Source organism: Platichthys flesus, chromosome 19, assembly GCF_949316205.1.
Source record: "Platichthys flesus chromosome 19, fPlaFle2.1, whole genome shotgun sequence".
NCBI classification, from domain to species: domain Eukaryota; kingdom Metazoa; phylum Chordata; class Actinopteri; order Pleuronectiformes; family Pleuronectidae; genus Platichthys; species Platichthys flesus.
The window spans coordinates 15433608-15457972 of record NC_084963.1 but is presented as its reverse complement, the minus strand read 5'-3'; the positions used below and the strand labels follow the sequence as shown (position 1 = coordinate 15457972).

At 38.4% G+C, this 24365-nt stretch overlaps 1 protein-coding gene across 4 annotated transcripts in view; it reads left to right on the top strand.

Moving 5' to 3' along the window:
• mast4 (microtubule associated serine/threonine kinase family member 4) overlaps positions 1 to 24365 on the top strand; it is an 89180-nt gene that overhangs the window by 18492 nt on the left and 46323 nt on the right. For all 4 annotated transcript variants that reach the window (XM_062412642.1, XM_062412641.1, XM_062412643.1 and 1 more), the window contains exons 3-4: positions 4694 to 4827; positions 23593 to 23624. In XM_062412642.1, the coding sequence (XP_062268626.1) occupies positions 4694 to 4827; positions 23593 to 23624 (166 nt within the window). The remainder of the gene's footprint in view (positions 1 to 4693; positions 4828 to 23592; positions 23625 to 24365) is intronic.

Genomic DNA, 24365 nt, shown 5'->3' with positions numbered 1-24365 from the left:
CCTCCCTCTGGATATGGATATGAGTCTGGCTCCCATGAGCATAGATGCATTCCTGTTTCTGAAGAATGACATGATTTATATTGTGACCGCAGCTTTGTTTGATTCTATTCAGAAGACAGGTTGATGCTTTATGGCTTCTATACAGTTTAGTTTTCATGTGAGGTGTATACAGATGGCCTTCACCTCACTGGTTATAATTGTTGATCTTTTCAAGGTTGTGGTGTCATTAGATACTGCTTTGAAAGTGTGCTTTACGGTTTTACTAATTGAAGAAAAGAACAAGATGGATAAACAAGCATGAACCTGTCGCAAGTCCATTGTCTTGATTGTGTAATAAAAGCAAGATGTCTTTGTTTCTAGTTAGAGATAGGATGTGAAATAGATGGGGTTGGCTTCGTGGTATTGAGTTGAACATAACTTAATTTGTTTTTAAAATATACTGAATTTACACAAGTTGTTTGGCTTTGAATACAGACAGCTTTGAAAGTACTGAATAACCACATGCTTTAAAAAAGTTGTGGTTAGGACATCAAGTTCTTCAGCCTTTAATAAATGTAATACAAAAGACATCTCTTTTAAATACCAGTGAGGACTAAAGAGTGTTTGTATGTGAATTGATAATGATGGGACAAAGCCTTGAGTCTTACACGATAAACATTAAAGGAGTTTGACTGAGATACCCTTATTAAAAATGCCTGAAACACAGGACAGCAGCGGCACTGCGTGTATAGATTTGATTTGTTCCTGTATAATTCACACCATCAATATAGGAAGGATTAAAACGTGGTTGAGAACAGAGTGATCTGACCTTGCAAATACCTGTGTTGAATGTGAAACTCTCCTACGCAAATCTCCTGACATCTGACTTCCCAGAAGTGTTGACTAGTGTCTGATGAGAGATTTCCTTTACGCCGGGATGTGAAGTGATGGCTCTAGTGAGGAAAATGTTCCCTTCTCATCCTGTTTGGTCTCCTTTCAGTTCTCTTGGTTCTCAACAGTCTAACTGCGGAGAACAGCTTAGTATATTTTGCAGAGGTTGACTTACTTAGGTCCAGAACGGACACCTATTTTTGTCTGTTTTTAGTGTGTTTTTGTTAAATTAGATTTCCTTGCAATTTTGTTGAATTAATCATCTACAGATCAGTCAGGAGCACCCAGAATTATACACCCATGGATTAAAAAAAAAAAATGAAATGGTTAGTGTTTGCTTGCATAAAACACGTTTAATATCAAAGCGTTACCATGTGATATGAAAACCTTTCTGCCATCAAGCCATGAAACCAGCTGATGGCAGCACAATAAAGGTCAGTGAGGTTTTCCCCCTGATAAGAATACATATATCATCTAACAACAATAAAAGCACTCATGATATGGAATGGTGGGGATTTCCTATCAAAGCTACTTAGCTTAGTCTGAAGCTTGACTTTCATACACTACCCTTCAAAAGTTTGGTGTCACTTCGAAAAAAACACTGTTTTTAATGAAATATCTACATAGGTGTATAGAGGCCCATTTCCAGCAACTATCGCTCCAGTGTTTTAATGGTACATTATGTTTGCTAATCGCCTTAGAAGACTAATGGATGATTAGAAAACCTTTGAATTTGAATTATGTTAGCACAGCTGAAAACTGTTTAGATGGTGAGAGAAGCTATAAAACTGGGCTTCCTTTGAGCTAGTTGAGTATCCGGAGCATCACATTTTTGGGTTCGATTTTCTCTCAAAATGACCAGAAAAAGAGAACTTTCATGCGAAACTCGCCAGTCTGTTCTTGTTCTTAAAAATTAAGCCAATCCATGCGAGAAATTGCGGAGAAACTGATAATTTCCTACAACGGTGTGTACTACTCCCTTCAGAGAACAGCACAAACGGGCTCTAACCAGAGTAGAAAGAGAAGTGGGAGGCTCCGGTACACAACTCAGCAAGAAGACAAATATATCAGAGTCTCTAGTTTGAGAAAAAGACTCCTCACAGGTCCTCAATTGGCAGCTTTTTTAAATGGCCACAAAACGCCAGTGTCAACATCTACAGTGAAGAGGCGACTCCAGGATGCTGGCCTTCTAGGCAGAGTGGCAAAGAAAAAGCCATACCTGAGACTGGCCAATAAAAATTGATTTGATTGATATGGTCAAGGAACACAGACATAGACAGAGGAAGATTGGAAAAAAGTGTTTTGGACAGGAGAATCAAAGTTTGAGGTGTTTGGATCAAACAAAAGAACATTTGTGAGATACAGAACAGGTGAAAATATGCTGGAAGAGTCCTGATGCCACCTGTCCAGCATGGTGGAGGTCATGTGATGGTCTGTGGCTGCTTTGGTGCTGGTAAAGTGGGAGATTTGTACAAGGTAAAAGGGATTTTAAATAAGGAAGGCTATCACTCCATTTTGCAACGCCATGCCATACCCTGTAGACAGCGCTTGATTGGAGCCAATGTCCTCCTACAACAGGACAATGACCCAACGCACACCTCCAAATTATGCAAGAACTATTTAGGGAAGAAGGAGGCAGCTGGTAAGCTGTCTGTAATGGAGTGGCCAGTGCATTCACCAGATCTCAACCCCCTTGAGCTGTTGTGGGAGCAGCTTGACAAGAAGTGCCCATCAAGCCAATCCAACTTATGGGAGGTGCTTTAGGAAGCGTGGGGTGAAATTTCTACAGATTACCTCAGTTTGTGTGTCAGCAAAATTACTGAAATAATTGGGACGGCACAAAACAGCATGAATCATAATTTAAAGCCAAGCAAAAAAATGCTTTGACACTGATATGGTGTGCTTTATTAAATACAACATGGGAGGCAGTTCTATTTTTCACAGCCTGACACTCTCTCCACCACGTGTGCATCACCACAAAAGCCATTATTTTCTCTATCTATAAAGTTCATATAGACGTGTTGTTGGAATTGCGTCTATAACGATTGCTTCCTCCACTTTGCTGGCTGCTCTATTAATATAAAGTCCAGTTTCATCACACTCCCAGTCCTCTAGCAGCCTCTTGTTAAAATATTGTCATTTTAAAAATTAGATTTTTCAAGTTGCACATCAGTAAATCGATTAAATCTGCTCTTTCCAGTTAGAAGCTCTGGATGAAGGAGATACCAGCTTTAGGCCATACAAGCATAAGACATTCCCTTTGTGTTTTGAGCACAGTCTACGTTAGCGGGTGCACTTAGTGCCATCTACCTGTCAGCCCTGGAAACTGAAACTGGATATCTTTGGAGATTATATTTTAAACAGTGTTCTTAATTCTGTGTTTATGCTGTTGTGGTGGTGCATCCAATCTTTAATTGACTTTGAGGTGCGTACTGGTGCTGCTGTTATATAAAGTTAGGATTGTCAGTGATCTCTTAATAGGCTTTCTTCTCCTCTGCCCTAATTTAACCTTTTGACCTGTAAGGGGTTTAGAGGTCAGAGGCTTAAGATTTACAGTTATAACTTGAGCAGACAGTTGAGATTATGTTTCTACTTCATTTTACGACCTGATCCATCTCCTCGGTCCCCATGTCCCTGCTCTTTTTGGGGGTCAGGAGTTGTTCAGTTTATTTTCTAGAACAAACAAAATTGAATAGCTTGTTGACACCTGCACACTGGTGTAAATAATGTACACCTCCTCTGTTTAAGTTAAAGTGCCATTGCATTAATGTTAAAATGCACCAAATGTGTACCACTTGATTCAAATGTTACTTTAGTAAAAACATTATTACAATGATCATCAGTAGTGTCGTAATAGCCTAAATGTGCAAAAAAAAAAAAAAAATATATATATATTTGTATTATTATATACACTTCCCATTTGTCAAATCTATTATTGTTTATAGTGAGGCATATATATATATTTATGTTTTTTTGGGACATTTAATTATACATTGACATAGATTCAAGTATTTTAGCCTGGTGGTATCCATCGCTGGGATTTGGAAGTTGGGGGTCACAAGACAATCTCGGTCATTGTGATATGTGACAGGAAAGGCAAGAAACGAAATGAATGAATGAAATAATGGATAGTTTCATGACTAATTTCACTGAGGGAAGTTAGATTGAACCAAGAAGTTTGGAAGGGACATTTTTTATAAGGTGAACATATTTTCATGTTTGTTAAATATTTATATGAAAAGTAACTAGTAACAAGTGCAAAAACACAATATTTCACTTTGAAATGTAGTTGAGCTAAAAATTGGTACAGATTGGAAATACACAAATTAAGTCCTTCAAGTTTTACTCAAGTATAGTGCTTGAGTGGTTGTATATGACTTAATTCTATGAGATGATATGGCCAAAATCTATTTAAGATAAATGTTCCTATCAGTCGATATCAATTATCATGATTAATGTCATTATTTCTTTTAAGTTATTACCAGATAATTTTATAGGATTTTAGATATTTTTTGCTCCTGAGTGAAAGTTGTGGTTTTAAACTTCTCTTTATGGGCAGAGAATGACAAAAACTCGATAAACAGCGAAAGATTTTACAAATCTGAGGTAGATAAATTACGTGTTCTACCTCCTTCCTGTGCTTACCCAATGGCTAAATATTATATTTATATATATTCTACATTTGTTGTATTGCTTTTGCTGAAATTATATTGCATTATGATCACATAATGATTTATTTCCCAGCACAACTTTCTACCTCTGCAGCTGGTTATGTGCTTTAGTCAGGGTTTTTAAATCATCTCTCCCTGCTGTTCTCCTGCAGGAAAGTATCTTTTGCTACCCACACACCCTCCGCAGACTCACACAGCATGGCAGCTATCGGCCGAGATCTCTAACCTGGTCCGCATGTGCTCCCTGAATCTCGGAAAATCAGACCCATCCCTCACTTCAAGCCAGGTTAGTACTCCCTTCAGAATGACCCTCATCCCGATCAAATCAGAATGCTGCTCCATGTGAATTCAACTGAATGGGTTGTTGTGTAGCAGGACTTTCCATAACCAAAAATATGCATGAAACTACATTATTTGACTCATTCAATACTTAATTGTAATCTCAGTAAATGTTCTAAGAGGATATCTCTCATTATGGCGGTCCAGAGTTGAAGATGGTTGTCACAGTTTATCTATGTTAGCAGAATACCTGATTTCAAACATCAGTGGGAAATACACATAATACACTCATTGTTTAAATAGAAATATGAAAACTGTAATGGACTGTGTAGTGACATTATTAAAATCCAATGAAATGAATAAAAGTAGACAACAAAAAACTGTAAATCTTTATGTCTTGTCAAACTGGAAAATTTAAACTAGAGTGTGATTCACACATTGTGCTTTTTTACTGTCACTGCTGGATTTATATAGCACTTAGCTGAACCCTTTTGAAAAGTGCTCCATAAATACATTTATTTATTTATATATATGCGACGAGCCACACAACCTCTTTTTCAAAGATGAATAAATAGACACAAAGACAAACGCTTACGATAGTTGCATACCCGTTTGAGTCAGAGGAGTGTAAACAAACGTAAACAATAATAATAACAAAGATTTTGAAGAGCTCTTGGTGAATTTGTTGTTTGAAGAGGATGAAGTCATGAAGCCGATGACCTTCACCGTGATCGTACCGTTCTTTCAGATGACACTGATAGATACCCTGAGGTGCTCCGTAGTGATCTTGTTTTCTGAGGAGTGAGATGTAATCAGAAGCAGAGGCTAATCCAATGCTGTAAATCTATGAGTCATTCCCCTGTGTGTGTCTGTGTGTGTCTGAGTGTTATCAGTTAGACAAAAGGTTAATGGAATGAAATGCTCGTGAAGATTGTGTTTGTGTGTTCGTACGTGTGTGCTTGTATGTGTGTTTTTTTATATTAACTCTCAGTTTATTTTTGTGAACTTACACTAAACCATAATGATCTCAATGGGTCAATGCAAAAAAAGCCACCTTAGCCTGAACCAAGAGCGTGTCTCAGATGACTTATGACATCATTACCCTGATTACTCTAACAATGTAATGAGACTACTACAGTCTATGATCCTTATGACTATGTCTGAGGATTCAGAAACGATGATATACTCTTGTATGTTTACTTAAAATACACAACATTAGCAACACAAAGACATTCCAGCATATTTACATAATCAAATTTTGTATTTATCTTAGGAACAAAATATCCCAACTCATTCCCTACACTGGGGGGCACTAGTACCCTTGTGTTTGTAAGAGCCACAAATGAATCCCTCTGGTTATATCCCTGCATAGTGAATGAATGAATTCATGATTTCCTCTAGCATAAATGTCCTCCAATGAATACATCCTTCTATCAATGTATTGATTCCATTATGCTTTACCAATGAATGACCTGAATAAATCTGAACAATGATGCGGCTGTGGCTGAGGGGTAGAGTGGCCGTTCTTCAACCAGAAGGCCGGTAGCTTGAATCCCAGCCCATTCTAAAGTGTCCTTGGGTAAGATACTCAACTCCGAAAGGCCCCTTATAGATGAATGCAATAATTGGAATTTGCTTTGGTGAAAAGTGTCAGCTTAATGTAATGTAATGAATTAACATCATTCATCTTCCAATTTACCAGAATTTTAGGTTTCTGTGTTTTATAAAATGATATCTACTGATGCCTGTAAATACAATTTTTAAATGGAAACCATCACAGAGGTATCTGTGATGTGAGATTCTGTAATTTAACACTGGTAGGTAATAGGGATTGAGTATATTGCTATAGGACACTTCAGTAGGAGGGATAGAGCATCTCTCGCTACATACATGTGATCAAGTTTGATAGAAAATGTTTCTGCCAAGTTGTTTGATCGCAGTTCACATTGCCAATACATTGTATTTGATATAAAAGTATGTGAGTGGCAGATGATACATTCAGTCAAAAGTTAATGTAGGAGACTCTGCACTCACCCCTCGCTAGGCTGTAAAGGTGATTGGGACCATGGAACAACAGGCAATCATTTTAACAAGATTTCATTCAGCAAACATATGGCTGAAAATTGGGCTTCTCACTAAGAATGGCAATGGGTGGTAGTGCACACACATGATGCATCACATGCCCTCTCCACCATGTGCCATGTGTTTTAATTCATTCTTCACCCAAAGGTAAGAATATGCCATATAGTAATAGTGATTTCTGGTCAGAGATTTAAAAGAACAGATCTCCAGGGTGGGAGTTCCACAGCTCACTGGCAGATGGAGATGGTCAGTCATTGCTGAAATGAGCTGATTAGAAGGTCAAATTCAGACGAACATTTTCTGGCCTGATTTGATGTGGAGATAAACACCACAGTCTTGGGTCTGGTTCTAATGTAAACCCTTAGATTATCTGGTGGCGTTGGGGTGATCATCCTTGGTGTTGCAGAATTGAAGTCCAATTCAGAAGGGGTGGATCCTGCTTCTCTTGCTTCCAGCTTTCTTTCCGAGGCAGTCAGACCCTCCGGGTGCACCGGCAGTGTGTGTTGAGGTCAGCCATGGAAGCTTGCACAGCGACAGAATCTGGGAAAATTGGGGACATCAGAAGGTGGATGATCAGGTAGATGACTGCATATATGAAATATGCTTTGCCCTCGCAGCAGCTGCAGAGACAAAGCTGTCAATCAGCTTATCATTGTTTCAGAGCTCTGACTGCAGGCGGTGAATTTCCTCCCTGTGATTAAGCAAGTTTGGCCTCCACAGACAGCTGTTCAAAGTCATTATACAACACAAATGATAGAACATCCAATGATGGTTTTAAATTCAACAGTTTAAAAGCGGAAAAGATTGTAGGAGACTGTATCGTAGTCCTCAATAAATATTGAATAAAGATGTATCCATGTAAACACCAAATCCTGCAAGGTCTGGTGGTCGATGCTCGAGGGCAGTGCTGAGGGCATTCTAAGAGCAGTGAAGTCCATTGTAGTGTCAAGAAGTTATGAAGGCTCAGCAGCTAATTTTAAGGCACTGTTTCTCAAAATGAACTGTGCATTTCTCCGTGGATTAACGACTTTAATACTTTTGCTGTATTTGAATAGCACCTCAAGCTGCTTTACAATCAGAAAGATTTCCCACTCCTACAATGTGGGACCTCGAGTTGGCTGCAGTAACAAGTCAGGGGTTCATCTACAGTCATTGTATCATCCTGCCTTCAGTAAATTGGTTGACCTTCGGAGAGGAGTGAAAGAGACAAACTCGTCAGCTTCTGAGGTGCAGAAAAGTAAGGTGCCGTTATATTTCTTTTTTCCACTGAGATATTAAATTCCCAAGGAGAAACTTTTGTTAATATTTACTCTTGTTTGTACTGTTTTTGGGATTTAATCTGTGCTTTAAGCATCTTCAGTCTGCCAAAAAATGGTTTAACGGATTATTCATGCTATCATTGATTATATAACTGCAAAGAACTGATTCCCTGAACTTTGTGACAATCAATAAATGAAGCGCTGCCAGCAAAGACTGATGCTCCGATACCTTTATACCTTTCCCGTAAATCTAAACTTTCCAGTGCATAAAGAAAAAAATTGCTGAAATTATTGTTTGTATGTTGTATGCAAATTTAGAAGAAGTGATTGCCTTATAAAAAAAATTTTGAAAGACATGATAACAGATCGGTACATCGTTTTTTTTTTTTTTATATTCGCCATATTTCCCATGCTGGTATTGACACAGCTCTATTAAGATTAAGATGCATTTATTAGTCCCAAACACATGCACAGACATGCAAAGGCACACTCATGCAGGTAGGGAAATTTAACCTCTGCTTTTGACCCATCTGGTGCAGGACACACAGAGCAGTGAGCGACCATGTACGGCGCTCGGGGAGCAGATGTTTGGGGAGCAAGGTGCCTTGCTCAGGGGCACTAGACAGGGTAAGGAGACTCTTGGATTTTTGGACAGATCAATCCAGGTTCGTCTTTTGATGTCTCTCCGTGGAGTCGAACCAGAGACAAACCAGAAATCTTCTCTGCCCATAGTCCAAGTTTCTGTCACTAGACCACCGCTTTCACTGCCACTAGACCACTGATGATCATTTCATCAGTAGTATAGGCATTTAACATAAGCAGCTGTTAATATAAGTGGCTACAATAATGTGGAAAGATAGAAAAAATTTCAACTACACACAAAGGGACAGACTTCATGATTTCACCCTCAGTGTCCTACCCATCCACACCTTCACTGCAGGTTTAAGACCCCTTTGGTTCCACCAGCCCCACCCCCCACCCCAACCCACCTCACAGAACTCTCGTTATTGCTTTTTTCCTCTTTTCCTCCTCCATGCTCCTGCGTCATGCCCCTGGGTGTGCATGGCTATGTGACTAGCAGGGCACATCTCTCCTGACTGTGATGCTCTTTGGCAGAAAATCAATACTTCACCTGTGGTGTGATATGGAGATAAGACTGTCATAATCCCAATGTTGTGCCTTTGTGGACTCTCATTCTCCCTAATAATTCAAGTCAGTGATGTCCTTTACTGATATCACTGGTGTTGAAGCAGGTTGTTGTTGCAAAGAAATGAACTGGACTTTTTGTGAACAAACATCAGGTGCAATAGCATTTACGTAAAATGTATCTGTACAGTTTAGACTGGTGTATATATTGTATGTTTTAACTACCTTTTCAGCAGTTCTTTCCAATGTTGTGAAGAGAAATTAATATTACCTACCTTCTACCCAAGAATTTGTATGGCCTTTATTGCATAACACACACACACACACACACACAAAAACCCACACACACACAAAGTGCCCCAACCTTCAAATTAGAGAAAGAGAATATTAAAGAGAATCAGGCCTCCAAATAAATGCATTAATTAATAACAGTTAGCAGTGTCCCTCCAGGGAGCATTAGTATAATTGTGCATTGGAATTTCCTCAGCATGGATAGTATTAAGTATGTTACCGTATGAAATAGTATAGCTTACTTTTCATTATGGGCTTCTAATTCTCTTGTGTCAACATGCCCTGTTAAGTTCAAATAGCTTTGGGAATATAGCGGCCCTACAGATCCCAAAACTATAAACCAAGTTTAATGTTACTAAAAACATGTGGGTTTGATAGAAATGAAACTGTCAATCTTGATAAAGTAGTTACAGCTGATGTTCAGCTCCTGTCATCCACTGTGTTAGAGACACAATCTTCTCTGGTCTGAGATTCAGATGTGACTGTGCTAGGCTCAATGTCACGTTGGTCCTTTTCAAATGAATTAAGTGAAAACGTATCAGATTTTTGACTCAAGCTGACATAATTTTCAACTTGTCAATGCATACATTCACGTGACTATTTCAATTCATAAAAAATTGGAAAAACCAGAACTGAATTGATAGTGATGTATTGCAGCCATTGGTTCTTCTTGGTTACTATCTTTGCATTGTTGTCAAGGTTAAAGACTTGCCTCATCCATTGGGTGGTTGGAACAGAATTTTATCATGGTTGGATATTCTCTCTCTTTTGGTGTGGACAGATAGATCCTTTGCTCTGCTTTGTGTGAAGGGAATTGACTGTTTCCCTCTCTTCATAGGCTGTGTCCCTCCTCTGGCTGGCCTAACCTACAGGTTGCCTCTTGGTCTGATAAGCTCAGGCGGAGCAGAGCCTGTGGGTCACTCAATCAGTACTCTCTGCATGCTCTCAGAGCCAGATCTCCCTTTTTTCTCCAGTGTCAGAAGCAAATACTAACTGCCTACCTGCTTGGAAGAAATGAGTCACAGACAACCCATGGACTTTTCCCAGAGGCAATTCTGTGGCCCAGCTCCAAGGCCACTGGCACAAACTGTCTGCTTTCATGGCTGCCCCCATAACCTACCTCAAAGCACCTTTTCTTGTGTGATGTTTTATTTTTACTGCTCACTGTAGACGTACTAAGTTCCTATTATAATTTCTTTATATAATTTGTCTTCAACATGCCAGAAAACACTGAAAATACAATTTACACAGCCTTTTCTCGTTAACCAACCGTGCAACACCCAAAGACATTAATATTACAACTAGAAGAGTACCTACCTGCTCCAAGGCGAATGCTTTATCTCGCCATGTCAAAGCAGTCTTTCCCATTAATTATCTACACTGTGGTGGCTCGCCATATTCTAATTTGTCCTGCTATTGTTTCATAATGAAACAACAAACACTGCTCATAAAAACATAAGGGAGCTCTACCTTGGTATTTTGTATAGCTGTGTGTCTTTTTCAAGCAGCCCTAAAGTTGTCACCATTCATGCAGACAATCAAGACCTCTTAGATTCAGATGCAGTTGTGCACGTACCCGCAAGTGGCATGCACTAAGGAACTAGTGTTTCATTGTGTACCTGCAACTTGCTCCGTTGCATGTGATGGCAACGTTTAATGGGCTCTTTCCTGACATGTACTGCATCCTAACACCAGAAAATCATATTCTAACAATTAGAGGCAGCAAATATTTGGTATTTTTCTTGATAAATGTTAAAAGTTTCTGTCAATGTATGAATATATTCAATAAGTTTATTTAGTAGAAGGTTCTTGGCTGTAGTGCGTGTTACAGACATTATGCAGCAGAGAAAAAAGAGACCGTCTGTCTGTATTGAATGAGACAGATGACCCCTCCCTTGTGTTCCTGCAGCTTCTCATCTTCATTATTAAGTCCAATGTGGAATTTCCCTAATTGTTCCTTTTAAGCAGAGACAGAGTGAGCATTGACTCGAGATTTGTCGGGTGAACATAACAGGATTCTTTAATTCTCTCAGGTAATCTGGGCGGCATTGTTCCTGCTGGAAAAAAGTTGACTTCTGTAATCCTCGTCCTCTGAGTTTTTAAGGGGTTTATCCAAAAACAGACTGATTAGCCGTTCACGGACCTGCGCTTTTCAGTCTGGGCTTTCTTATTAGCGCAGCAGCACAAATGACGGTGGCCATGCAACACATCAGCTTTCTGTTGTACGGGTCCACGTAGTGGTCACCTGTCTGACAATCCTGTGCAGCTCAGCCGTTGTGGTTGGTAGCTGTCATCCCAGGCCGTGCCCACTAAAAGAAATAATTTGAGCTTGACTGGCGATGAGGAGAATGGAAGGGGCCCACTTAATATTCACAGAGCAGTACCACAGTGAAAGGAAATGAGTGAGAGAGGCTGGAAAAAGAGAAAGGGGGGGCAAAGAAAAACACAGACTGAAACAGAATGCAGAATTACAGGCTAGAATTGGCAGCACGGTATAGGAAACAACTTATTTTCCAAATGCTAATAATTCAGGAGGGTGTGGGGACATTGAATTAGAGAGTGTGAAAATCTGTGGTTACTCTGCGCTGCGAGAAGCAGCGCATGAAATAGACGGAAATTGACACATGATATGCAGTTGTGTACACAGCAGGTTATGTAGCGACGCGTGATTGATTTCCGCCTATAGTGATTCAGTATTGGGTTTGTTTATAATGAGGGAGGTGTTACTTATATGTTTGTGTGACATTGTGTGATATTCTCATTGCAGTCTGGAGCCCTTTTTTTTTACTTAAACAGCCTGGCAATTTTTTCCTCTGCCATACACGATGCTCTGTCTTCCCCTTTCGCTTCCACAATCAGTGTGAGAAGTAGTCTCAGCCGTCATGTTTCTGTCACCCGCCTAACCTTCAGGTGGGTATTTTGCAGTCTCCATGTAACTCATTGACTTGAATAAGACCAGGGGATCTGTTGGGCTGCCTGCCACAGACAGGATGCCATTGGGGTTGAGGCAGAACAATGCTGGGAAGGATATCCTCTTATTTTCACGGTCACCTATGGTGCCCAAAAAGCGTGGCTGAGCAGAGAAATGAGTCTTGGGGCTCCCACATGTCCCCACCACACCCCCAATCGCCCCCACCCGCTGCTACGCTGAATTAAAACCGCCTCTCATCCCTCTGATTCTGTCCCTTTCCATCTCTCTCTCTCTCCTCTTCCTCGCTCCATCTCTCCTTCACTCCTGAAGTTACAGAGGAGAGGAACAAGAGGGGGTGTCAGCTGACTGCCCCCCTCCAATCAGATAAGTTCCTGATGGAAGTGTTTAGCAGCTGCTAAGATCAGATTTAGCCTGTGGGAGGGAGAGCGAGCGGGAGGCTGGAGCGAGGCAGTGCAGCATGGCTCTGCACCGGTAGGGAGGCATGATAAGTCGGAGCTCTGTATCATGGACGAGTCAAGCATCCTGAGGAGACGAGGGCTACAGGTAGGCAAGCAAATGAGCTCATGCGTGTGCGATGCGCTGTGTCCTTAGGCTGAGTTTGTACTCTACTGTACGTATGCGTTGTTTCTGAGGAACCTGGGTTAGTTGCTCTTTTAAACAGCACACGGTTAGGAGTTTGAGACCTTTCTGTGAACAGACAGTTTTCATTAGATGAACCAACGAGGATAATTAGGATATTAAATAATAGCTGACATAAACCAGGCTGCAAATGTTTTAATCTTCATCACTTTGTTTCCCTGCACAGATAAAGAGAGGACAGATTCATTGTTACTTTTTAAACCACCTCCTTCAACCTCATTTGTCACATTTTATTTGTGTTGGCTGTCAGCAGAGGGAATGAGAGCGGTGTGTTCATACAGCAAGATTGATTACTGTATGTTGTGTCAAGGGCTTTCCTGAGCTTTATTGACTTTTTTTCTAATGGGATGCAAGTTGAGGCTTCTGCCTTTGTGTCAGAAATCTTAAGTGAAGTCTAAGCTCAGATCAGGACGACAGTCATAACAAATTATGTACTCGACCAAATAACTGAGATATTAAATGGAAGTTGAGAAGGGGAACAGAGTGTTCTTAATTCAATTGCTTGTATTTTTACTTATGATCTTTAATCCAAGACCTTTTGGCATTAATCATCTCCTCCAGCTGAGTGTTACAGTAGGTGTTACAGTAAAAGCATAAATTATTCTTGATTATATTATTTTGCCCACTCCAGTTTTTGGTATATACAGGTTACAAGGAAGCCTTATTTACATTCAGCTCAAACTACTGCATGTGTTTTAAATTACAAACACAATGTGATCAATTTAAAAAGTCTGCGCTACTTTTTTGATCCATAATTTCATTCACAATTAACAAAGGTAAGTTTTTCATATTTGAGAACACGTTTTTCCTCAGAAAGGTTTTAATTATTTAGCAATTGAAAATCTTTTGAATTAAGCTTGGAACATTTTACTTTCATGGTCACAAATTTGGTATCAATCTGTTCCTCTGTGATTATGAATCTTTATGAAAGTTAAAGTGCACAAATGCTGACATTTAATTTATGCTCTTTTGCTCAATTTTTTAATGAGTTTCTGTGGAGAAACCAATAACCTTTTTTGTAACTGTATTTATCAAAAGATGACCAACAGTCATTTTGTGCACAGTTGCCCTAATCTCTCTCTTCCTTTGTTGGAGACAAAGACTCCTTCGTGCAGCAAACAAACACAGTCGTGGCTCCTGTGGTTTGTAGCTGCCACAGCGTGCTAACTTTCACATTCAAAAGGAAAAGCAGAAGTTAGTTTGTCAAGCAAATTAATTTAACCGGTTCAGCTCCACAATTTCCCATTCATTCTCAGGCCAGGAAGCGATGACAGCATTCCAGTCAGACCTGGTTTATGTGAGTGGGCGTTTAGATCTTTAACCTCAAAAGAAGACTGTTGATATATTTCAGAATTACATTTGTCTTTTATTGTCGCCTGAAAAGTTCTACCATCTTATAGAGTCAGCTGTTTAAGAACATTGTCAAAGCTGATCTTAAAAAAGTCACATAGTGCATCTTGCTCTCTTATTTATATTTCAATAACCTGTTTATTGATTAATTTACCAATTAACAGTTTAACACTTTTTGGAAATCTGCTAATTCACTTTCTCACTTGGTGCAATACCGACTGTTTCTCTGTTGGAGACATGAACTTCTGAAAATGTCAGGAAGAAGGAAGATTTTTCATCTTCCTGACATTCCTAGGAAAAAGGCAGCAGGAAATTGTGTAGGTCAGAGGCGTTCACAACAATGGCATCATTGGAAAATATCTACACTCATGCATGTTTGAAGACATCTAGCATGAAGCTACAGCTACATCTTAGCTTAGCATAATGACAGGAAACAATATTGCTCTGTAAAAGCTTTAAACTTCACCAATTAACATGTTACATATCATGTCTTTAATCTGTGCATGAAGCCAATATCCAAATGGCAGTAACTATGAAGATAACTTGACAGAGATATAATGCACATTTGTGCTACAGACAACCATTTGCTATAGTGTTCAGCAATGTCTTGTCGAATGTGGATAAATTCAAGCATAAGGATGTCAGGTTGTTTTTTGACTTGATCGTCAGTCATGAAGAACGAGTACAGAAAGCTTTGCAGTCCATGTTGATGCCTAATGAATGTGACAGGGTGCAGAAATTATTTTTAGACTTGTTGAAAACAAACAGACTAACTAACAATACACAGGGGAATTATGCATCCCAGTATCAGACCCATTAAAGATTTCTCTAAATATATTGCTCAGCTAAAGTGTGTAGTTGAGCTCGGCTCATTGTGAATGATGAGACTGAGTGGAATAAGGTGAAGTCATATATATAAATATGTGTATAGGTACATAATTCATATAAGACAATTCTTTAAATGATTTAATTTTGCAATGTTTTGGCAGAATTGTATTTTACTCTGGTTTTGCCAAGCTTGATGTTATTCCATGTTTCATTTATTCATACAGTTTTCTTATTTCCTTAAAAATATGTCAGTGCAAGGCAGCTGTAATGAAGGTTTTTGACTGATCTACACTTCAATATCCAGATGATTACTTTAGTGGTTGAATCTCTTGTGTCTCACTTGGTTTGTAGTCTGTTTTTGGTGGTACAGTCACCATGTTCCCTCATTAAATACAATTTGTTGGATTTGTATGTATTTTAATGATGCCTCTGATATGCATGTCCTTCATCTTAATTAGCAGTAGCCTGACAGAAGCTACTATACGTCATTGTGAGCTTTACTATGCTTCTGACATGCATCTTACTCTGCCTGATAATAAAAGGTAGTAACCACACAAGTGCAGTGACATTGTGTGTCTCCAAAGAGCCGTTTGTGGTGTGAGCCAGCTGGTGGGATACAGCCTGGCCATCAGAACATGATGGTTCAGCACCAGCGAGGACGTCTACTTGCAGTTTTTTGAGTATGTTTGGATTGCTCATCTATAAACCGTATTCAATGTAACTCAACCTTATTTAAAAGCTGGCAATTTTTCAGATAGTGTTTCTGTCCCAATTTAACAGTTTATTATTTAACTAAAGCACCAAATAAATGCTCTCTTCTGGGAGAGACAGCCTTTCTTTAGTTAGAAGAGGTAAGCTGCCTCTCTGCCGAGGTGTCTCCTTGGTGATGGTGAGTTAGTGTGAGCTCCAGTGGCACTTTATTGATGCTGTGAAAGGGGTCAGACTCAAAGATGAAGTTCTCCTTGAAAAAGAAAAATCATAAAAGAAAATGTTCGTCATCACTGGAAAATTAAATTGAATAGAATATAATGCCAGATGCTCACAGTAGCCAAACAATGAGTTTTGTTTTGTGTTTACTGGATAGTTCAAAACTTCGTTATTAAATATTGATTTGTTCATTTTTTTCATAACAGTTTCTGTAAACGTATGTCCCTGTTTAACTGCTACAGAGAAAATATCATTAAGATTGAGGTTTTACATAGAAAATACAAGCGTACACAAATAATTGTGTGCAATAGCAATCTCTGGTGTTGATCTAAGGAACTGCCTGTGCTCTTTCAGCATATTAATGTTGTGTATAAACAATCAATTGTGTATGAATGTATTTGATCAAATGACTCTATGTAGATTAACAGCAACTGTACAATACAGTCGATACAGTTGCTGTTAAGTGTAATTATGTATTATTATCCTGACTACGTTGAATGTTGCTGTACTACCTCTTAGTGAGGAGAAGGTTGAAATTTACTGGGGAGAACAGCAGCTTTTACTGGAACAATAACAATCTCATAGACTCGAAAGGCCACGAAAGCTCATTTTTCATATTTGTAGAAAAAGTAGAATGGTTCAATGGAAAGATTTAAGGATTTTTCAGCTACTGTTGTGTTTTTTTGTTGCTATTCTATTGCTTTATAAGACACACAGTGCTACTTTTTACTACAGTTTACATCTTAATGTCCTGTCACTAAAGTTCAAACTGGACATTTAGAGTTGCTTCCATTTGTAAATCTTCTGTCATCTCAGGCTCTTCATCCTTTCGGAGTTACGTCGCATCTGTCATTTACTTTTCCTTTCATCAAATGTCAACAAAGAGCAGTCAACATTGAACAGCGACAGTTTTGTCTGGAATTCGGTTACATACAAATGCCGGTTATGAATCAATAGCACACCTTTGGTATTTTAACAAATGGAACCTCATAGACAACCAATAGCAATCAAGCGTGTAACAGAAATGAGATGATATCAACGTCAGTTGACACAACAGTATTCAGTAACTTATATTGAGAGCCTCATATTGTTGATAATGACAATAACTGCAATTTATGGAGCACACAAACCTTTTTTATGGCATGTATACGTCCTGTCATCATCCCCATGGGCTGTAGCTTCAGTTGAAATTGATGGTTTGTAGGCGTGTGTGCATCTGACATTTCCGTGTGATTGATTTGGCAGATAGAAGTCTTTCTGTTTGAATGGAGAAATTGCCATGGTTATATCATAATGGTATTACTACCAGACTCACCAACTTCATGGTTGTTGACTACATGGTTCAGTTTGATCTAGACTGAGACCACCTCTTCTTGTTGGCCTACATCTTTATTCTATGGTCCAGATTGTAGTTTGAGGAACCTTTCTTACTGGTTACGTTCTGTGACAAAAGTAACAGTCGCCACGCTGTTGACTTGTTTAACCACAAAAAACATACAATTTTACAGTTGTGTTAAGAGTAATGTGTCTATTAGTATTTGCCTGTGCACGGACAGGGTTTTCGCTCATTTGCTTTCATGTGCAGGCAGTGATGAAGAGAGGTTTTACATTTTTACATTGTTGTATAGGATATTCCCTGATGCATGTTGGTGAGGATTAAATCAGACTGCAGAACATTCCTCGTATTAACCGAAGTAGAAATAAAACTTCTCTCCTGTTTGTATATGAAGAAGTATGACTGGATAGGGATGTGGATATCTTCAATTGTTTTGGCTTTAGATTATATTATATGGCATTACTAGGAGAACCTCATTAGAAACCAGGGGATCATCAAATTACAGAACAATCATCCTCTGTGCCAGTTTTAAAATGAATTGTTTTCCTCTTACAACATTGGCAGTGGATTAAACATTTGTGACACCTAATATCCCACTGAGAGGAGAAATATGAGGATGCCAACAGATTTAATCAGCAACGCTTTCTAACAGTGTCGGTGTGCTTTGCTGTTGAATCTTCCCCCGCTGGTGTAGAAATCAATATCTCTCACATCTAGCTGGGCACTATGGGGGAAAATATGACTTAGGACATTAGATTTTGGGATAACTGGGTTAATATAAGCGACTGCTCATGTGCAGCGTCTGTATGATCAAATTGTGGTTACAAACATCCAGACTTTAACCAGGTTTCATTGGGCAGTGTGACCTATTCTAATTTCCAGTTGAACCAGGGTCTCTGTCTTTGAAGCAGCATTTAGACCAAACGAAGCTCAAATATGTGATTAATATTCTCTTTTTATTCCCATGGTAATTCTGAAGAACAATAGTCTTGTTTATTCATTACAGTATAAAACCACTGAACTGTGCTGAAAATGGCTGAATGCTTAGTCAACACTTTATTTCTGTTGCAAAAGGGATTCGTTCTGATAGCACATTTTACTTCATGGTTACATTATACATATTAATAATAATACAAAACTTAATTGGCTCTTTCAATGCAAAGGTACAAAGTACTTTGTTAGTTTGCAACAGGATAAAACAAATTGATGCAATAACAATAACAAAGAAAACATAATAATGAAGATAAATGCTAAATAATCAAATGAGATATGCTGTTTCACAACTGGCCAAGTCCTCTATATGTATATAGGTCATCTCAATGAACCAAGGGCCCATTTTCCAATGATGAATTGATACAGTTGCACAATCATTGATTTGTTTTTTTGTTTTCCTTTCCACTGAGCAGTTATGACTACTAACCTAATGAGTAGTGATGTATCGACTGCAGACACAAAATATCAAACATGTGTTTTAGATATAGACATGTGTTGCCTGGCAATCCTCCCTTTTTAAAAGTGCATGTTGCCCAAGGCAACATCCAGATTCAATAGGAAAAGATTAGGGGAATGTACTATCTAGATCTTAAGTCTTTGGACAGTTTTTTTGTTCTACAGGCAATATGTCTCACACAGAATATTGATGGCAATCTACTCGAGTTAAATCTGAGCTACTGCTCCTTGATGAAGTATCCATAATATTATTTCAAACTGAAAGTGCTGAAGCACTGAGCCTGAAGAACAAACTGACTGAACAAATACTGATGTAACGCAAACTGTTGATTTGACCACGTTATGAGTCAACAGTTTGCTGCCTGTCAGCAGCAAAACGCAGTTCAACCAAGTCCACTTTTGATCTTGAGATGTAGGATCATCCTCGATGCATCAAGGAGAATTATTAATGAAGCACATCGGCCTTTTTGCAAGAGCAATAGCACAGCTTTGATGTGGTGTCTTGAAGATGATGTGTCGTTACTAGAAGTCATTCATTGACATTTACCCTGCGGAACAATAAACTTTTTCGGCCTCATGTCAGGACTGTTAAAGATGTTCAACATTACTGGATGAACACATGATGACTTGTACATATACTTTCACCGCCGGTGTGTCTTCCTGATATTTTTAAGATGAAAACATTTCATTTAACTACCCTCTAGTTTGCTCATTTGACAGCTCTGTAGTCTACAGTAACAGAGATTATTTAAATTAATGGAAATATTTGTATTTATGTTAAGCAGTAGGAAAACACCACGTCAGTACTTTTGTCACATTATTGTAAATCTTGACTTTCACTCAGTTTCAACTCCAAGGCTCTTCAATTAAATCTTGTTTATCAATTGTTCGCAGGGCTTGGCTTGAAGCTTGTAAGATATCATCTGCAATAAACCTTAAACTACAGATTTAATTAAAGAAAGATCAATGCAAAGTTTTTTGCTTCAAGTGTTATTGAGTATTCGAGTAAGGATTCTTTTGAGAACATGCTGAATAGACAGTGACCCGATGAAAAGATTTAGCTGAAAGAAAAAACTGCATCTCTGCATGCTAGCCACACTACAGACGTACAGAACATTTATTCAGAACCTGGAAAATAATAATAAGAAAACAAAATGTAAAATTTACCAATCTACAATTGTAATGAAATTGTAATTCAGTCATGGGCTACTGGTAGTAACAGGAAGTGTTGTGTAATACGACCAGCAGCTACAGAAATACACCAGAACTACGGGTATCTATCCACCCTGCAGACAAACAAACACAACCAGTTTAAATATAAGCCATACATTTTACTTAGTCAGGCTATAATCAGCCTTTTTCCATTATGCCATGAGCAACCACCATCTGATTTACTGCAAACATCCTGCACACTTTTCCACACAGTGAAACTGGTAACTCTGCTGCAGGAGTTGAAGGTGTGAAGTCGGTTGCCTGCAGATCCTCATCTACTATCAATAGCTGCTCTATTTCAAACTTGTCCATCGTCAAGAATGCATAAAATGACCAGATCTAATGCAATTGCATTATTAACTCTGCCGAATTACACTCAGACTAATACACTGCTCTCTTTGACTTGTGCTTCATGCTCCGTTTCCCCAGTTGAACAATTTAAATGTGAACTAGCAGCAGTAAACAGGGTTTGTATTAGCAATAACTTAATTCAGCTCTAGTTTAGTGTTCATAGATGATAAACTGATAAAACAACAAACTGTATTGTTGACTGTGTTCATCCATTGTAACCTGTGGGATGAGTGGTTGTCATATTAAAAATACACTATATGGCAAAAAAAATACTGACCAGGAATGATATAAAACAATTGGGTTTTTGCGAAAATCTTTTGAGAAGTTCAGATACCGATCCCAGCATCAGAAATGCCACGGATACTGCTCAAAAGGCCAGGTCAGGGATTGTCGGGATAGCGAATCAATGCACGGATCCAATTCCATGTCTTTAAAGTATGTTACTTTCACCCAGATAAAACTATGAATTTATTTCCCGCTAAACCACTTCTTCTCTGCTCCAAAGTAGTAGTTACCCTTTTTTCAGGACTATAGTAAGAACAGTTTTTAAATCAGCAAAGAAGAGATTTTCTGTAGTCAGAGATGGCTACAATCTCAACTAAAAAAAATTGACAGTATGCAGGACTTCAGTTTCAAAGTATGGACACATTATCTCATAAAGCATATAGTCCAGGTATCGGCTTATACTATTATATAATTGAGAGAAAGACAGTCAACCAATAGTTAGAGGAAGAATTGGAGTTTAAATTTGTCTCACTGCTGTTTCATTAAAACCATGTCACACGGTGCACTTTTAATACACTCACCCTCAGTAATTGAGAAGCGTCCAACTCAGAAAGGTATTGATAGTGTCCAGCTTCGAAAGCATTATTGAAAAGTCACTTTTATTTCATCTATGTAAATATTTACCTAAAATGATTTCACACGAGTATATTGTATACATTTACAAACAGTTTTTTAATCAATTAGAATAATGTGGTGGTGTTTTGCCCACAGGTTGTCTCTATTATGGGCTTCAAGCTGTGATTTTGTGACTAGCGGATATCCCATCAATGTAAGTCATTCCCTGCTGGTAATTAGTGTTGTGTGAGCCGCGGTCATGTCTCCCAAGGATGCTGTCTGCCCTTGGTCTTCAGTAGGCAGCAGGGGAAGCCAGACATTAAGCCCTAATTGATAGCAAAAGGAGAGTGGGGCTTAGCACTTTTTCTGCTGACTGGAGCAACCAATTCACATCAACCCCACATCCCAGACTGTCTCACACAAAGGATCTCGCCCTTACTAGGTTATTATTAGACAATGAAACGAATCTACTGATCAAATCATTGGGATTTGTAGCCAATGAACAAAACAGATCCAAAGCCTGGTTGTATACAATCCCTCTTTACAGCAAAGGGACAGATCAGGAGAGAAGGATTTGAAATCATAAGATCTGGGGAGTTTATATTTGCCTCAGACTAATGCTATAATAGAAAACAGTGAAATAAATCAACTTCCTTCCTCACACAAGCTGCTCTTACTAAACAAACAGCTCTATTAAGTCTGAGGGTATATAGTGATCTGCACAAGGTGTTCTTACCTGTCACTGTGGCTCGTCGTCGTGCACGGTCGTCCATGTGGCACTGGCACATCAACAGATGCTGCAGGAGCATCTGTTGTGGTCTGATGTAGTTTACTTTTTACTTCCTGGCAGCCTACAGAGAAGTATGGAACATTTTGATGGAATGTGCCTCTGGACTACTGACACATTTCTAGTTATCAAGGACAGTATATTTAAGGGTAACAAATATATTTCCAAATTATCTTGATTGATTTTAAGCTTTTAACACAACTATGAGTTGTGTTAAAACTACTATCTTATTGGTATTAATAGTTAAAAAGAACAATTTATATAAATACCAAACAGACTTTTTAATGCGTTTTTTTTTTTTGAGGGATTGAATTGGCAAACTTGTGCACTTCTACCTAAACTGTACATCTGCTGTATATTAAATTCTAGTTTGTTTAAGGTAAGGGTCCCTCAATAAAAAGTATTTTTACTTCAACATTGTGTTGCCAACTCAGTCAAATGTGTTTATGGACAAATGCAATGCAAATACCCTCTAATACTTCAGCCTGCGGTATTATCCCTTTAGCATTCCGCCTGTGAGAACACACAATCTCTCAATAAATCAATGGGAGCCTTGTTGGTGATTTTGCTGAGCTGATTCAGTACACAGCAAACCCTGACCTCTGAGTAACTCTGCCTTTTTAAAGGGGGTTTCAGGAACAAATACATTGTACTGTACACATTCCCACTTAAAGAATCTAAATGGTTTAACATTCATTAATATATAGAAAATGAGCAGACATTTAAATTTAAGTTTATTTGTGTAACTATCTGATTTATCGGAGATTAATTTACACTTAATTTAGTTTTAGTTTTTTCTTAATCAAAGATGTCTGTTCCTAAAAGACAATTAATTAAGAGCTAACTTCCACACTCCAATTCGAATATTTATATCTGGGTATTTTATGCCTTTTTAATAAGGGACCTATTTAAGAGGTAATTGGGATTTGGGAGAGTATTTCCATTGTTTTGTTGGTTGAGCTGTATTGTGATTTAACTTAACAGTTTAAAAATCCAGATGCCGTCTCTAAACTTTATTCCCAGTTGTTTGTGATTGGATGTAACAGTTTCACACCTGCTCTGTCATCTCCTTCCATATGGTGTTTGTGATGCTTTAAATCTGCCACAGTTGGCTTTGTTTTTTTTTCAACAGAACCTCAGTCACTTCCTTAATTTTCACTTTCTTTACTTTTGTCTTAAAATTTTGATGCAGTTTTGGTGTTTTATTAACTTCAAAGTCGCTTTTAGGTCCAACCAACTGTGAACTATGTGAATAACCAAGTAATATTTTCTTTGATAAATGACCAAATTTTGGTCTAAATGTTTTTTTTTCTTTCTAATGATTCTTGTCTTTTCTTTTTCAGAAAGAGCTGAGTCTACCTAGAAGAGGCAGTTTGTAAGTACTAAGCAACTTCACTTTTTCTTCAATTGTCACTTCTGAGACTTTCATATTCCTTCATATCTGTCGCACCTAACTTAGGTCTTTCATGTCATTTATTGTGGTCTCATAAAGTCTGACATGTGTCTTATTGAAATGTGCGGAAACTCTGTTATGTGACATCATTCAAGAACAATGAATTCACACTCATGATCTATTGCCACTGTCTGAGTTAGCTCTTAACTTAATCTGATCTGACTAAGTTCATGTTCTTGGTGTCCAATGAGCCACTAAATATGTCTGGCAACCCTTGCTGCTGTTAGTCTTAGGTTCATTCTGACTACAGGGTGAGAGATCAGAAAAAATAATTCTAACTCTTCCTAGATTCATATGTCATTTTTTGAGAAAATGTTTTTCAACACTGTATGAGGACTCTTCTTCAGTTGCTTTGATACGCTGTTTCAGTGCTGGAAAACTGAGTGAAATCCATTTTTCAATATATATGGTTAACTTTAAGTTTGAATCAGAATCAAACAGTGGATGAAGTTGGCTCTAATGGTCTCGACTGGTCCCTATGCTGGTCGGTTAAATTTCTATCAGTAGCTTTTTAAGGTGACACTCAGCCATGGATATGTCAGATGAGTTACATCTTCTAAGCAATGTGAAGGTGTAATGGACATCCTGGTCCTTGATTTTAGTTTAAGTCTGATACATTTTATGGCAGAGAAAGATTTACCCATGACACCTTTCTGCTCTCGC